Here is a 17,028-nt window from a genome sequence, read left to right on the forward strand (position 1 = left end):
TGAAAGATTATTGAATGAAAGGATAAAAAGACTGGGACAGTACTTGTGGAATAGACAGGTGCCGACAGGATTCGTCCATGCACCGTCTCTCTTCTCGGCCTCCGGGGAAAAACCAAACGACACTATAGGACCGCTATCATCCTCCGAATCTCCAAAAGAAACAATCTCTATCTCCCAGTAAAAAGATGGAGCCTGGAACCCAAAAAAAGAGAGAGAAAATAAGAAAGATACAGAAAGAAAGAAGAAAGTCATTTTTTGAAAGAAGTCATTTATGCTCACCAACACTGCATTTAAAAAAAAAATCAAAAATACAGTAAAAACAGTAAAATAATAGTATAATTTAATTAAAATATCTCCATATTTCTCTATTGTAATACATGTTAAAATGTAATTTATTCCTGTGATGCAAAGCTGCATTTTCAGCATCATTACTCCAGTCTTCAGTGTCACATGATCTTTCAGAAATCATTCTAATATGCCGATTTGCTGCTCAAGAAACATTTCTTACTATAACAATGTTGAAAACAGTTAATATTTTTGTGGAAACAGTGTCATTTTTCCCCCCAGGATGAATAGAAAGTTAAAAAAACAGCATTTATTAGAAATAGAAATATTTTGTAACAGTATCAATGCCTTTACTGTCACTTTTGATCAATTTAATGTGTCTTTGTGGAATCAAAGTATATATATTAGGGCTGTCAAAAATAGCGCGTTAATGGCGTTAATTAGTTGTTCGTTGTTAATTACGTAAAAAATTAACGCATTTCACGCATGCGCAGTGTGATAAATTATTCAGGTCAGGAAAGTGGTTGGGAGCTAGCGGCGAGATGGAGCAAGGTGAGCAAAGTGGGCCTATTGACGGATTCAAATATAAAAAGAATGATGATGGTACAGTTAACAAGTACAAGGTTATTTGCAAGATTTGTAACAAGGAGTTTCAATTTCACCGGAGCTGTTCAAGCTTGAGGTACCATGTCAACGCCAAACATGCGTTTGCTGGGCCGTCAGGTTCAGCAAGTGGCTTGCGCCAGACCACGCTGAATGTTCGCAGGCCATTAACAAAATCATCCTCAGATAATTTGACCAACACAATAGCAAAATGGATTGCAAAGGATTGTAGACCCATTAGCATTGTAGAAGACAAAGGTTTCCTTGATGTTTTGCAAGTGGCGTCTCAAGACTCATTCTATAAGCCACCGTCAAGAGCCACAGTTATGACGAAAATCCACGAGCTCTATGAAAAAGAAAAAGAAAAAAGGAAAGAGGTCTTGGCTCAAGTGAATCATATCGCCCTGACAGGAGACCATTGGACATCAGTGAGTAACAACAATTACCTCGGAGTAACTGCACATTTCATCAGTGACACGTGGGAACTGAAGTCTTTTGCGCTGACTATATTAAAAACTGAGGAGCGTCATTTTGCGGAGGCTTGTAAAGAACAGTTCCTGTCTGTTGCACGTAAGTGGGACATCGAGGGCAAGACTACAACCATTGGGACTGACAGTGCACGCAACATGGTTGCCGCAATTCGACTTACACGCTATGAACACATGAACTGTGTCCACATGGTGCAGAGAAGTGTCACAGTGAGTCTTGCTGACAGCGGCTTTGTAAATGCTTTGGCCAAGGCTCGCAAAGTTGTCGGTCATTTTAAGCACAGCCCAGCAAATGCTGCTGAGATTCAAGCACAACAAGTCAGTCTGGGGAAGAAGGAAGAGCCATTGATCCAGGATGTTCCGACACGTTGGAATTCGACGCTGGAAATGGTCAAGCGCGTGAGCAGAAATAAAGAGGCTGTCATCGCAGCCCTGGACAATCAGGAGCACAAACTCGTTTTGCCGATCGCAGCAGAGTGGGATAAACTGCAGAGGCTGGAGACACTTCTAGAGCCATGCAGGTAAATCAGTCTGTAACTTATCAAATAACATTGCTTTGATTATTTTCTGGAATGAATTAAACCAAGTCAAATATCAATAACATGTATGTAAAAAATAATAACGATGATAATAATAATAACAATAATTATAATAATAATAATAATATATTGATAACCACTGTTCTAATAATACACTGTCTCTGTGTGCATGTGTGTGTTTGTGTGCGTAGGTATGTAACTGAGCTCCTGGGTGGAGAGGCCTATGTCTCCTGTTCTGTGGTACTACCTTCTCTCTGCCACTTGCGTCTCAAGATGGAAGCCTGTGATGAGGACCCTGCATATGTGGTGAGATTCAAGACCAAGTTCAAGGAGGACCTAGCATCCCGTCAAGAACAGCTCAACAATGCATGGCTCCAGATTGCTACAGTTTTGGATCCTTGTTTCAAAGACTTGAAATGCCTGCCCAAGACAGACAGGGAAGAGGTGTGGACCACACTTGAAGGAAAAAGTCACCCAGAAAGTCTTCACAGACACATGATGATGGGCCACCCAGGAAGAAAATCAGCCTTCTGCAAATGGGCTCAGATTCAGAATCAGAAGATGAAGAGGTCCAACCTGCCATACAGAGGTACAGAGCAGAGCCCACCATTAAATTGGAGGACTGCCCCTTGACGTGGTGGGCATCTCATTCAGGAGCCCATGAGAAGCTGGCCTCACTAGCTCACAAATATCTAGCCACTCCTGCAACCACTGTTCCCTGTGAACGACTTTTCTCAGTTGCAGGTCACATTGTGAACAAGAAAAGGTCAGCTTTACTTTCAGAAAATGTGAACAAGTTAGTTGATGAAAAATGATGAAGCTCAGTAGATTTGAAAGGTGATGTTCAAACAAAAAGACCAGTTTCAGTGCAACATGTTATAGTAGTTAGCAACTGGATTTTTGAGCAACTGGATTAAAGAATGGAGGAAAAGGTAAAAGATTGTTCTTTGGTTTGATTTAAAAGTTTTATTGAAAATGTTTTTTTCCACATAAAAACGCAACAGATGACTCAAATTGTGCAAAAATGTGGTAGGCCACTGTTATGATTTGACTACATTTATTGCTTTCTGTTCAATTGAATACTGTAAATTGTACATCCTGGTTAAGAGGAATGCCAAAGAGGAAGCGATTGGACATTACAAAGACAAATATTATGGTGTGTAGTATGTTTCAGTTTGATTTAAACCACCATTAATTAATAAACAGACATAATATCAAAATTATGTATCTGTGTCCTGTTATTTATCTTTTGGTATGCATTTCAGAAAAAAAATGGTTAGGATTCAGGTGTAATTGCAGGTGTAAAATAGTGATTAAATAAAAATATAATAGTAAAATAGTGAAAATAGTGATACAGGTGTAAAATAGTGATTAATCATGATTAATCCACTGAAAATTCGGATTAATTTGATTAAAAATTTTAATCATTTGACAGCCCTAATATATATGTATTTTTTTTTTAGTGCATGTGCCAGTAACAGACTGTAGTTACCTGAACAGGCACAGGTGAAGTGGCATAGATGAAAGTTCCTCTGGGAAGGCCTCCACCCGCGCTTGGATCTGCCAGAAAGGTCACAGAGGTCAAGTGTGAAGAAAACATGCAGGCCCGAACCGGAGGGAAGACGCGTGACGGACACCATGTGATTTCTTTAGGCTGTGGAGAGAGAGAGAAAGTGTTGTGTTTGCTAAGCAAGTTATTCACAAATCATCAAAAACGGTCATATTATCGGTTCATCCAATCAGAAGGCTTTGCGGAGCTTTATGTCTGCCAATCGTTTAGTGTTTACAGGGCAGCCCATATATGCAAGCAGGAAGCTGAGAGAATGGTAGTAGATAAATGATAATATCACACTTTAATCAATCAATTTTTAAAAGAAAAAACCCAAAGGCTTCTCTTGATCATGTTAAAATGAGGCTCAACTCACCTGTCTTTGATCAGTTTGTACTGGAGGTGGTGGAGGACGAGCACAGTCTCGATAAAGCATCCTAACCCTCTCACACTGCACCTCTACCATCACTAAACGCTCTCCTACAAACACACACAGAATTACATTTCATAACTGAATACTGTCACCTTCGACTTGTTCATTAGGGTGTTAGAAAGGTTGTTTATTTTTTGAAGGCAGCTGTCTGACTCTGAGATGCCAAATGGGAACATGGTTTGTGTAACATTAGCAACACATTATAAGCTGTTTGATAACATAGTCAAGCAAAAGGCTAATCATATTAATTACCGTTATGTGTCCGATGTTGTAAAGAGCGATACCATTGTGCAGCGTTTTTACTACAGTAACTTGAGTCAAGTTGATAGAGTGGATCTCTGAGCTGGTGTGAGTGAGTGGAGGCGGGGCTAATTTACATATTCATGTATCCGCATGTAAAATGAAGCAAGGGTGTATAATTAAATTCAAGCTATTTTAAAGGGACTATACGTAACTTTTTAGGTAATTTATAATCTAAAATCAATATTTTTATTCATAAATATGTCCCCAATGGTGTACAAATACCTCTGCCAATTATCGGATTTATCCTCGTAAACGAAGAATTTATTATATTTATATACATGGGATGGGTAAGTCCACGGAGGCTTCCATGGAGTTCCGCCATCTTGAAAAACTATAATAGCAGAGAGGGACAAAAAGTACCCCAACGCGTTTCCACAACGCGTTTTCGTTCAGAGCCAGCGTGACGTAACTGAAAGCAGCAGAAACGGAGGAGCAGAATGCTATTAGAAGACATCCTGTCATAGCTTTTTGGTACATAACGGCTACCGTAGATGCAACACGCATTTGAAAACGCGAGGCGCTGGAGAGCACAATTCGTTTGAATGCAAAATACAAAATTTCACCGCTAGATGGGAGTAATTCTTACTTAATGTCCCTTTAAGGCATGAAGAATTTTTTTTCACGGGAAAAAAAAAACATTTAAATATGTCATTTTGGTGATGAAAGGTGAGTTTTAAGGGATTCAATCATTGGCAACAGGGGGAGTTTAAAAATCGCAATAATGTATCATGCCTAAGCGATCATGAAAATATCATATCATATTCCCACCCCTACTGAACAGTGTTATTTTATTATCATTTATATACTATTATAGTATTTATTAATAATTTAAATACATTTTTATATTTTTATCTTTAATTTAATTTTTGAATAATTTTAGTTTAAATATACACACAAACATACACGTTCTTTGGTTCAAGCTTTTAAGTATTTATATATATACATACATATATATATATATACACTCACCTAAAGGATTATTAGGAATACTGTGTTTGACCCCCTTTCGCCTTCAGAACTGCCTTAATTCTACGTGGCATTGATTCAACAAGGTGCTGAAAGCATTCTTTAGAAATGTTGGCCCATATTGATAGGATAGCATCTTGCAGTTGATGGAGATTTGTGGGATGCACATCCAGGGCACGAAGCTCCCGTTCCACCACATCCCAAAGATGCTCTATTGGGTTGAGATCTGGTGACTGTGGGGGCCATTTTAGTACAGTGAACTCATTGTCATGTTCAAGAAACCAATTTGAAATGATTCGAGCTTTGTGACGTGCATTATCCTGCTGGAAGTAGCCATCAGAGGATGGGTACATGGTGGCCATAAAGGGATGGACATGGTCAGAAACAATGCTCAGGAAGGCCGTGGCATTTAAACGATGCCCAATTGGCACTAAGGGGCCTAAAGTGTGCCAAGAAAACATCCCCCACACCATTACACCACCACCACCACCAGCCTGCACAGTGGTAACCAGGCATCATGGATCCATGTTCTCATTCTGTTTACGCCAAATTCTGACTCTATCATCTGAATATCTCAACAGAAATCGAGACTCATCAGACCAGGCAACATTTTTCCATTCTTCAACTGTCCAATTTTGGTGAGCTCTTGCAAATTGTACCCTCTTTTTCCTATTTTTAGTGGAGATGAGTGGTACCCAGTGGGCTCTTCTGCTGTTGTAGCCCATCCGCCTCAAGGTTGTGTGTGTTGTGGCTTCACAAATGCTTTGCTGCATACCTCGGTTGTAACGAGTGGTTATTTCAGTCAAAGTTGCTCTTCTATCAGCTTGAATCAGTCGGCCCATTCTCCTCTGACCTCGAGCATCAACAAGGCATTTTCGCCCACAGGACTGCCGCATACTGGATGTTTTTTCCTTTTCACACCATTCTTTGTAAACCCTAGAAATGGTTGTGCGTGAAAATCCCAGTAACTGAGCAGATTGTGAAATACTCAGACCGGCCCGTCTGGCACCAACAACCATGCCACGCTCAAAAAGGTGCTTAAATCACCTTTCTTTCCCATTCTGACATTCAGTTTGGAGTTCAGGAGATTGTCTTGACCAGGACCACACCCCTAAATGCATTGAAGCAACTGCCATGTGATTGGTTGATTAGATAATTGCATTAATGAGAAATTGAACAGGTGTTTCTAATAATCCTTTAGGTGAGTGTATATATATATATATATATATATATATATATATATAGGGGCTGTCACTGTTTCCCGGCTGAATAAAGCAAACCAGCGCCTCGCTAGAAAAGTTTTGATGGACGAGGATTGCCATCAAGGTACAGTAAAGCATGCATGAGTCCACTACTGTATATTGCGTAAACAAACTGTGGGTGCGCGCTCTCGTGCACTGATCGCACAATGCATTTATGCACAGACACATTTCATTAAATGTATGTTTCCACAAACATTCAGGATAATGTTTTGATTTGTCATGTGTATGTTGCTGTATTTAGTAATTCTGAATGGATCCGTGTTCTGTAGGAGGTATTTACAGTCAGGTCAAGGCAGATGGTTTATTTTTTATTTTTTTTGTGGTATCTCCATGTGGTCCTGGTTGGTATTGCAACTTGACTTGTCTAAACGGTAACAAGCTTTTTGCTGTTGCACTGTACACATACTTTGAATTCGGAAAAAATAAATCTGTAATGTTTTTTTTTCATGGGTTCTTTGGTGTGCATACATTTATGAATTATAAAGACTCCTTATATAATTTGGTTATTTGGTGTCCTTTTGGAGTCTCCAAGTGTCCTTTTTTAAAAAGACACCTACATTTTCCTTGAAAAAAACTTGCAAAAAATACAGTTTTGTGAGAATCATCCTTCAATCCGATGGTTTACTTTTCTGGATATAGCCAATGATGAGAAAATGTAAATGTTAAACAAGATTGCTTAATTTCATGATAAGTGTGGGATTAATCACTATTAATCACACAAAAAGGGTGCGATTAATCACGACAAAAAATGTTCAGCTTGCATAATAAAATATATAGAAATATATATTTTATTTACACTTTTTGGGTGTAGAGGAAGTGTAGCTCTATTGTTGCCAGCACTCACCAGGACTGCACTCCTGAGCTATCAGGTTAAGCACCTCCACTGCTGCCGGACACTGCTGAATAAACTCTTCACAAAATGAGCTGTCCTCAAGCAGCTGCGCCATCACCAAACACGCTCTGACAGAGTCAAAGACACGCACAATAAATATCCCATATGGGTTCATAGCACTACTGTACAATGACACATTCGTCCACATTCTTGTTTTGACTGTGCTATGTCACAATATAAGATGCATTGAGGTTCTGACCTAGTTCTGATCTCGGCCAGAAGACGCACCACAGCCATCACAGGACTGGCTCCGTCTCCAGACGCAGGGAGGGACGTGTGGATGGACAGACTGCCCTCCTGTGGCAGTAACATGGACTGCACTGCTTGAACAACCTTCTCTGTGATGGACAGCTTATGCAGCGGCAGAGCCTTACAACAAACACGAAGAGCTCCAAGATTAAGACATGACATCAGAAATGAGCAAGCTTAATAAGTCCTGAGGCAAAGCCAAGACATGGCAAGGCATATTTAATCATATCTCAACATGGTATTTCAAAGCATCTGTTTTTCTGGCTTTACAGTTGTCAGCTGCTTGGTAAGTAAACATTGAGTTGTTACTCTATATATACAAACTGGGGGATATTTTTTAACTACGGTAGATGCTTAAAATCACTGTGGAAAAGTTCTAAGATGATGATAAGTTCCACATCAACATCATTAAATACAGTGACTATTAAAAATGTTTTTGTTAACTGACATAAAATTAAACATAAATAAATATAACATGAAGAACTTAAAAAAATTCAAGTACTAAAATGAAAAAATAAATAAATAGCAACCTAAAAAAAACTAATAAAAAAGATATTACAAAAGTACTAAAACAAACTCAAATTTAAATGAAAATATAAAAATTAATAAATGCTACAGTAGTATATAAAAAAATTATACTAAAGCACTGGTCTAAACAAAATGTTTCTCACAGCAGCAATGACACAGTGATCGATCACTGTGTTAAAAGTTAAGTGATCAGAGACAGAAGACAACCAGTCCCAATTAAGATAACCCACAACATTTACACTTAATTGTAATTAACATGCAATGTCCAAAAACATTACATTCAGTTCACAATTACGTATATTATTTTCAAGTATATTATTTATGATATTATGAGAAGAAATCTTTTGAAAGTCTGCTAAATGTTTAAAAGGAAATAACAATGAGTAAAAAAAAAAGGCCATCTATGTCATTCAGTTGAACAGAATGGTAGATAATAGTAATGGGCTGTGAATGATACTGTAAGCTGAAAAAATGTCATTGTTCAACGCAAAAAATAAGAGCATAGCTAACTATATGACATCAAAATTACAATTGTGCAGTTTCACAGTTATTTGAGAGGTGCTTACCTCAGAGCGGGGGGTGCAGAGGCGGGATATGGGCACAGTGAGGATATCAGACGCCTTGCTTGTGCGGCGGTAATCGCAGGAAGGAAACTTGACAGTGGCGATGCCCTCTTGTTCATTAATGGATATAACCACACCAACACTATCCGATACACCTTTACCCACCACCTGACACAGAGAACAGACATGGACAGAGGCAAATACTTCAGCTTGCAACGTAAGCCATTGAAATTATTCATCTGCTAAATTGTGTGTGTACCTGTTCGAGGTAGCATGACACTTGGCACGCTTTTTTAATGTCTCCCCTCAAAGCTTACGCCACTCCTACATCTGACGTCACACATCGTCAAATGTTACTCTTTTGGCGCAAGTCGACTTGCGTACGGCCGTCTGCCAGAAGCTAATCATTTTAGTCGATAAAGTTTTAAATATGGATATTTTTCTTACACGAACGCATCGCTTCACTTCAGAAGGCCTTTATTAACCCACGTAGAGCTGTTTCGAGCACTTTTATCACGGATGGATGCGATTTGATGGGCTTCAGTATGAGTAAATCATGGGCTAATTTTCATTTTTGACTGAACTATCCCTTTAAAGATGTCTATCTTTAAATATCTACGCATAGCATTGAAATTGGACATGTATATTGTGTTCACTTTGATACATTTGCTTCTATTTTAGAACACTTGATTATCTTATCAAAATAACATGTATTACAGTGAAAAGAAAAAAGAACAGAAATCGGATCCATTTCTGATTTGTTTGTTTCTGTCGGCTGCATGACGATACAGTTTGCTTTCTCGTGTTTAAATATGCAACTTTGTTGCAAAACGATATAATTTGATATAAACTAATTCAAATAGATGGTAAAAATCCCGACATTAAATATTTGGGTCGGACTTGCGTGTGTGTTTGTCGCATTGCTTTAACCGCTACTAATGTTAGCGTCCTCTCAGCCTCGGCAGCAAACATACTGCTGTTCTCCACCAACGCTAGCCTGGTTAAAACCAGACCATTCTCAGTCAGTTGTAACTGAGTTGGTCTGGCAAAGCGTCATAGACAAATCATTTCCAGAGGGGCGTCACCAACGGACGTCGCGGATAGACCTAAAACCAATCAGAGCGATGAAGGAGATGACGTATGCAGAGCGGCGGAGAATCTCCGAGTGTTGTTCTTTGCTCGGTTTTTAACAAAAAGGAAACGTTCAAAACGCTTAAAACAGACGCGATAGCTGATTCGAATGAGTGATGTTCGACGGCGGCATCCATCTTTGTAATGTAGGCTACAAAATCTGCTTCAAAATCCCAGCGCTGTCGTCATCATGTAAAGGCCGCCCCAATGTTTCTGATTGGTGCCGCAATTTCGGCGGATTGGAAATGGACTTGAATGAGCTCTTTGCCAGACTAACTTTCAGAGCAAATCTAAATTTGCCGGAAGTTGTCTGGGTTTTCCCAGGCTACACCAACGCAGAATCTAGTCAACAAATTCATTACTTTATAATGATATGTAAACATGTATGTTAGTTCAAACAATCGGTTATCGGTGCCGATTACAGCAAAACCGATCAATCGGTCGACCTCTTCTTGGTATGATATAAAACATGTTGAGTTATATAGTGGAGTTAATTTGCTTTACAGTAAACTTTAATAACATTTTAACGTAAAATGCTTTCACTTCAGCAATAATCTGAAAGCATTCATGAATTACAACTATTTAAATTTGGATAATGCATTTTCAGGTCTGTGTTCAAAATAGGGGGAGGGGGGGGGGGGGGGGGGGTGACAGTTAACAGGTTAGATTAATAGGTCACCTGGACTTCAGAACCAATCTTGATGGTCTCCTTGAATCCGCCTAGAGCACAGAGAGCCGCCACAGCCTGTCGGCCAATCGCCTGCAGCTTGGCTAACTTCCTGCCACTGCTGTTACCGCTTTCCAGAATACTCTCAGCATATTTGCCTAACTGAGGGATGTACATCAAGGCCCTGGACAACACCTGAGGAGAGGATGGAAGATTTCAACACTGTAGTGTGTTTCATTGAGCACTGAAACTCAAGTATAATTTGAATAGGCCAGTGGTGATTGTACCCTTGTTAGAGCAGGTTAGGGCAAGAATCAAGAAGGGCAGCTCACCTTTTCTGCTGTGCTGGTCCATATTTGAGCAGTGTTGGATTCAGGTGCAGTCAGAAGACTGTGGAGCAGAGCGATGACCTCAGCAGCCATGCTGTTAGCCACGTGACCGCTGATGAAGGGCCGCACTGGATCTGATCTGTGTTTCGGAAAATTCTGATATTAGAAAAGAACTACAGCGATGGTCAAAAAAAAATGTTTGGAATAATTAAGCTGTTTTATTGTATTTGAAAGAAGTATCTTCTGCTCACCAAAAGACTCAAAAATAATGCAAAATAATTGTTTTCTATTGTAAAATATAATTTATTTTGAATATGTCTTTGCTGGATAAAAGCAATCATTTATTTATTTAAATCTTACTAACCCCAAAATTTTGGATGGTAGTGTATTACACAGCAAAATCAACACTGATAATAATAAAACATTTTTATTAGCAAATCCACAGTAGCAAATCCACATATTAGAATGATTTCTGAAGGATCATGTGACACTGAAGACTGGAGTAATGATGCTGAAAATTCAGCTTGGCAACACAGGAATTTGAAACTTTTAAAAAAGAGATTCAAATAGAAAACAGTTCTTTTAAATTGTAATAATTTCACAATATTACTGTCTGAACTATTTTTGAACAAATAAGTGCAGCTGTTTCTCAAAATGTTTTTAAAAACAACAACATAATTTCACACTTTTGAATGGTAGTGTTGTTTAGGTAGCAACGTTTTATTAAACAACATCAAATGTCTATTAATGTTCAGTAAAATGACTGTAACCCCTGAACACAAAGCTGCCCTTATAAACACTCAGGGCTCCAGACTAACTTTTCCACTGGTTGCACTGGTGCTACCAACTTTCTCAGTTGGTCGCACCAGCATATGATTTGGTCGCACCTTTTTTTTTTCTTTTTTTTTTGCTACATGCCATGGGATTAATCAATGCATGCTGATGAATAGTGGTTTTAATGGACCAAGGCTAGCAAAGCCTTTCTGGGTTGCAGCAGAAATACCTGTAATATATTAATTATCATTGCCAAATTTCAGGATTTTGCACAGTAATTTTAATCTGTAATTTTAAGCATTTTACATTTGAATTATATACAATCTATCTATTTACATTTGAATCATATTCTATCTATCTATCTGTCTATTATCATCTTTTTATCTTTTAAAAATCATTAAACATTCAAATGTATGCATTACATTTTAAAAGATTAGAGTATTATAATAAACTGATACAGATTTTTCGTTATCAAAGTTTATAGTTGTAACAAAAAGCAGAAATCTCACACTCCTTACCTTCTGCATTTTATAATAATTTCCTTTTCCTCTGTCGAGCGATCATGAGAGTAATCGCTCAACAGAGAAAAATATAACCGCTGAAAAGACGTAGGAGGAGGGGGCTCTGTGTTTCGTGAGACCATTTTTTATCATTTTTATATGCCTTAATTCGTGAATTCGTAATTGGCGCGTTTCACCATCAGTGTGCAATGCGCGTGACGTCTACGTTCGTCAATAAATAAACTGCACGTGTCTTGCGGAAGAACATTGTAGACGGAACTTCTCTCCGTTAATGTCTATGGCGAGTCACGCAGGCACTGGGCTACTCCGCAGCCGAGACGACCCCGGGATAAAATAGTCCGAATATAAACACTTATTATTGGCGTACCGTAGGGATTCAGAATAAGTCAAAAACACGGTTTGGAAAATGGATTCATGATGTAGCCTACTCGTTCATTTTGAACATAAGTTACGGACTGCAGCTGCTGATACAACGGCGTTCTGTTGCTCAAGCGTCCACTCGCACAAATGCGACCACATAACATTTGAACTCGCACATTCTCAAAAAATGGTCGCATATGCGACCAATTTGGTCGCAGTCTGGAACCCTGTAAACACTACTTTATTTTGGCATCCTACTCAGGAAGGATGAATAGAAAATTCCTTCAAAACTTTCCTGAAGACACTCAGTTCCCTTTCAGATATACATTCAAAAGGTAGCGAAGTATATTTTTCTTACCGAGCCAATTCAGCGTTCCTCTCTCGGCAGACAGTAGACTGGGCAGTTTTCTTCTTGTCACCTGTATTGGATACCCCAGAGTTCTCCTGGCCAGTGTTCTCTATTGGTGGCCCCACACTAACAATAAGCCCAGACTGAGCCCACTTATTGGCTTTCCGCAAAGCAGAGGATGCCTCTTCAGTGATCACCTCACAGCAGCCACTCTGCAAAAAGGTGAACAGATTTTACACATTCAGCACGAATGATTTTTGCTCTCCAAAAGAGTGAACGGTCACTAAACCAGAGCTGACCTTTGTCATATCTCGATCCATCTTCACCACCTTCTCCATGTTCGCTCCAGTGCCGAGACGGAAAGGACGACCCTCTGAGCTGCTGCAAGGTGCAAATACTGACATCAATCATAACTTTTATAAAAAGGGTTTCTTTTCTTTCTTTTTTTTTTCAGAATCAAAGAATACAATGAGGATGATGTGTTTTGTAGTGCGGCCGCCCAGTGTTATTACCTGAGTAAAGGCTGAAGCACCTCATGTGATGACTGGTCTTCTCTCTTATGGATGAAAATGGACAGCTTGCCATCCACTGCTTCCCCCTCCTCACTAGCGTCTTTATCAGTCTTAGCACTGCTCTTGGGACAGGCCCGTGTCAGACTAGTGTCAGGCTCAGAAGCGCTTGGGGAGAGCAAAGTCTGGCAACCTAAGCGAGGAGATCAAATAAAATTAAACTTGCTGATAAAGCAGGAAAGAAAGAAACGGATTAGAAAAATGATCATTTTATAATTACTTATTATATTATAATGAAATCTGAAGGATCATGTGACACCGAAGACTGGAGTAATGATGCTGAAAATGCAGCTTTGCATCGCACTAAATGACATTTTAAAATGCATTCAAATAGAAAACAAGTTGTTTTAAATCGTAATTATATTTTACAATATATCTCTCGCTCTAAATATATATATATATATATATATATATGTTGTAAATTAATTTAAAAAAAAATAGATTAATCACATTTTTTCCGTGATTAATGGCGATTAATCTCAATTAAAAACACTTACGTTTTTTATACATTTTATAATGTAATAATTTCACCGTTAATCTCCAAATTAATGTAGAGACAACATAAAGACTGTATATTTTAAATACTTGTTTAATGGCATCTTTTTATGAATGAAGGCCAGTATCACTGATACTAATACAGTTTTTATTACAGTTTTTATTTCTGTTTTAATTATTATTTGTTTTGATTGTTTTAATTATTATTTGTTTTGATTATTTTAATTTCTTCTATGTAAAGCACTTTGAATTACCATTGTGTATGAAATGTGCTATATAAATAAACTTGCCTTGCCTTGCAGCCGTCAAGAAAATGTCCCCCCTCTCTGATTTTAAACAATAATTATAGCCATTCAACATTAAAATGTAATTGAAAGTTTTATATATATATATATATTTTTTTTTTTTACATTTATTACGCTTCAAAAAACATAACTTTTAATGTAAGTAAACTTCAAACAATCTGCATAAATGCACTGCATAAATTATAAATTAAATAGACTAATCCTTATTAAAGCTACAAAAAGTTGTTTTGTCATGAGCAGTGCGTACTTTTCTCTGTTCCCTTTGTTCTTTGATGAACTTTACTGACAGGCAGCATTATTATTGGCTGCTGTCACTTTAAGACCTGCAGCTGCTGACAGAGACGCGGATCTCACACACACCTCATTCTCTCACAACTCTGCACGTTCATTTAAGACTAACTAATTTAAGACTGCTCTTATGAGGATACTCGACAAAATGGACATTTTGGCATAATTGGGTGTTACTGTTCATTCAAGCGCGAAACAGACCCCGATTCTGGCACGCTGTCTGTGCGCACGATACTGGAGCGCTTCTTTCTGTGTGCCCTGTTTGTGTGTCTGTGTTAGGACATTCACAGGCAGCGCGTTCTCTTTTGTCTTGTCACGCTTGAATGGTTTAAAAGCATTTGCATGAAGAAGAGCGTGATCATATAATGTAACGCTAGCCAAATGATGACAGAAAAAACGGATGCTGCATTAATTGTGTTAAATATTAACATGTGTTAATACATTAACATTGACAGTCCGAATATATATATATATATATATATATATATATATATATATATATATATATTAGTGCTGTCAAACGATTAAAATATTTAAATCGCGATTAATCGCATTAGTTTATCTGTTCTAAATGTCTCTTGATTTCTTTTTGTCCCATTATTTTTTCTAATTTTCACTTGGAGCAAATAATCTCTCACACAATGAAACACTGTCCATCAATAAAAGGGTGAAAGAAATCCTGACGAGGTACTGATATTGACGAGGGGGCGGAGAATTCGCATCAGCTGTGTGTGTGTGTGTGTGTGTGTGTGTGTGTGTGTGTGCTTGGCCATCAAGTGGTATTTCAGACTGGACGTGCTGCGATGATGATAGCTCAGTTCACAACGACAAAACACATCACTTTGGTCTTGTCAATGGAACCATTTGGCAACTTTTTAAAAGTAAACTTTCAATTCAGAATCTTATTGGCATCCATTTCGGCGTCTCGCGCTCGTCATCCACTCAAAACGTAACGTTAACCAACTATTTGGCCGGCTCGCAACAAGTGTTTCCGGTCTAGCTAGATCCGGTGCTTTCAGACAGGACGCGGAATGCGTGGCGCTACGCCAGTTTTCTAAACTTTTTGGATGCCAAAACGTTTCTATTGGCCGCGCTGGTAATCGTCACAGCGGCAAAAGTTGAACTATTTTGAATTTTGACCGCGGTGTGCACGCCGTTAATCTCGCGATAAAAAAATTAATCGCGCTAAAATGGATTTGCGTTAACGCCGTTAATAACGCGTTTAACTGACAGCCCTATATATATATATATTTTTTATGTATGCCAAAAAAACATTCTCTCATACCTGGCACCACATAGTCTGCCAGCTTGGCCAGCAGCAGTGATGCGATGCGGAAGGCAGGATCATTGGCGTCTTGCTGCTCTGCATCCAGTGCATTTGTTGAGTAGCTCCAGGAAGGAAGTGCTACATTCCCACAGTCCTCCACGCTCATAAGTGGAAGCGCAGCACGGCATAACTGAAGGATAATCAGCACCAGTTTGGGCGAGGGCCGCTGGTCCAGGAGCAGTGACAGAAGCTTGGACACACAGGCAGGCTGGCTCAGGATGGTCTTGCCTATGTGGCTCCTTGGAAGAGGAGAAAGGGCCATACAACAGTTAAAATTAGTTCAAATCAACTAAATCCATTTACACTTTTACATATCCACCATAATGTGTAACTAGTTGAAAGTAAGGCACGGTTTAAATGAAGGACTTGAAATACTAAAAATGTTTCTTTCTTTTTTTTTTGTTCATTAGCTTTACACAAAATGAAACGCGTTTTGTCTCGTGTAGTATGAATCATGAATGAGCAGACTCGATCATTTAAAAATATTTACAAACTGAATTGACATCTGACTCGTCTAAGCTTTTATTTATGTCACACTCAAACTGAACAGATACCAGTTACCATGTTCATGTGTACTTAACCCTCTATGGACCACAATTTAGAAAATTAAACTTAAATCACAATTAGTGACTGGTAGGGATGCTCCAAAGTTTCTGTTACTGAAAATTTTCGGTTAAAACAGCAATTGTCATATTAAAGCACACGTATTATAATAACTAGTGTATTATGCAATATTACACTTAAAGGTAATATACAAATAAGTGAAGTTAAATGAGAGAAAACCGGGAATTACCTGGACAGATCGTTGAGCAAACTGAGCACATCCTGCAGGGCATCATTCCCTGCCGCTTGGTTACCGCAGCAGTCTGTCGCCCGAGCCAGGTGATTGGTTAATAAGCTAGACACCTGTCGTGCCAGTCCAGAATGCACTGCGTCTGTGGAGCCTCCTATTAGACAACAGTGTTAGCATCTGTTTAATCAAACAGGTTTGTAGTGGTACTTTTTGAACGTTCCTCACCTTCGACTTTTTCCCACTCAATGCAGCGGTTGGCCAGCACCTGAAAAGCAGCCCAGGCCATCGTGGCTACTTTCTGTTTTTTGGTTTGTTTCTCATTCGAGCTGCAGTCCCTCTGACTGCTCAGGCTACACAGCCTGTCCATAAGCTGAACCAAACCACTGCGAACGAGGCACTGCTCCTCACTCCTGTGGACACCATCAGACGGCACTTTAGATGAAAGTTTCTTATTTTAGAT

At 38.8% G+C, this 17,028-nt stretch overlaps 1 protein-coding gene across 9 annotated transcripts in view; it reads right to left on the reverse strand.

Moving 5' to 3' along the window:
- LOC130082297 (probable E3 ubiquitin-protein ligase HECTD4) overlaps window positions 1–17,028 on the reverse strand; it is a 134,783-nt gene that overhangs the window by 64,706 nt on the left and 53,049 nt on the right. For all 9 annotated transcript variants that reach the window (XM_056247147.1, XM_056247152.1, XM_056247150.1 and 6 more), the window contains exons 34-47: window positions 16,794–16,978; window positions 16,569–16,722; window positions 15,734–16,014; window positions 13,304–13,493; window positions 13,091–13,172; window positions 12,801–13,003; window positions 10,791–10,926; window positions 10,471–10,653; window positions 8,664–8,828; window positions 7,520–7,689; window positions 7,273–7,388; window positions 3,841–3,944; window positions 3,408–3,569; window positions 44–192 (exon numbers count right to left, since the gene is read on the reverse strand). In XM_056247147.1, the coding sequence (XP_056103122.1) occupies window positions 44–192; window positions 3,408–3,569; window positions 3,841–3,944; window positions 7,273–7,388; window positions 7,520–7,689; window positions 8,664–8,828; window positions 10,471–10,653; window positions 10,791–10,926; window positions 12,801–13,003; window positions 13,091–13,172; window positions 13,304–13,493; window positions 15,734–16,014; window positions 16,569–16,722; window positions 16,794–16,978 (2,280 nt within the window). The remainder of the gene's footprint in view (window positions 1–43; window positions 193–3,407; window positions 3,570–3,840; window positions 3,945–7,272; window positions 7,389–7,519; window positions 7,690–8,663; window positions 8,829–10,470; window positions 10,654–10,790; window positions 10,927–12,800; window positions 13,004–13,090; window positions 13,173–13,303; window positions 13,494–15,733; window positions 16,015–16,568; window positions 16,723–16,793; window positions 16,979–17,028) is intronic.

Source organism: Rhinichthys klamathensis, unplaced genomic scaffold (assembly GCF_029890125.1).
Source record: "Rhinichthys klamathensis goyatoka isolate OS25496 unplaced genomic scaffold, OSU_Roscu_1.1 h1tg000042l_1, whole genome shotgun sequence".
NCBI classification, from domain to species: domain Eukaryota; kingdom Metazoa; phylum Chordata; class Actinopteri; order Cypriniformes; family Leuciscidae; genus Rhinichthys; species Rhinichthys klamathensis.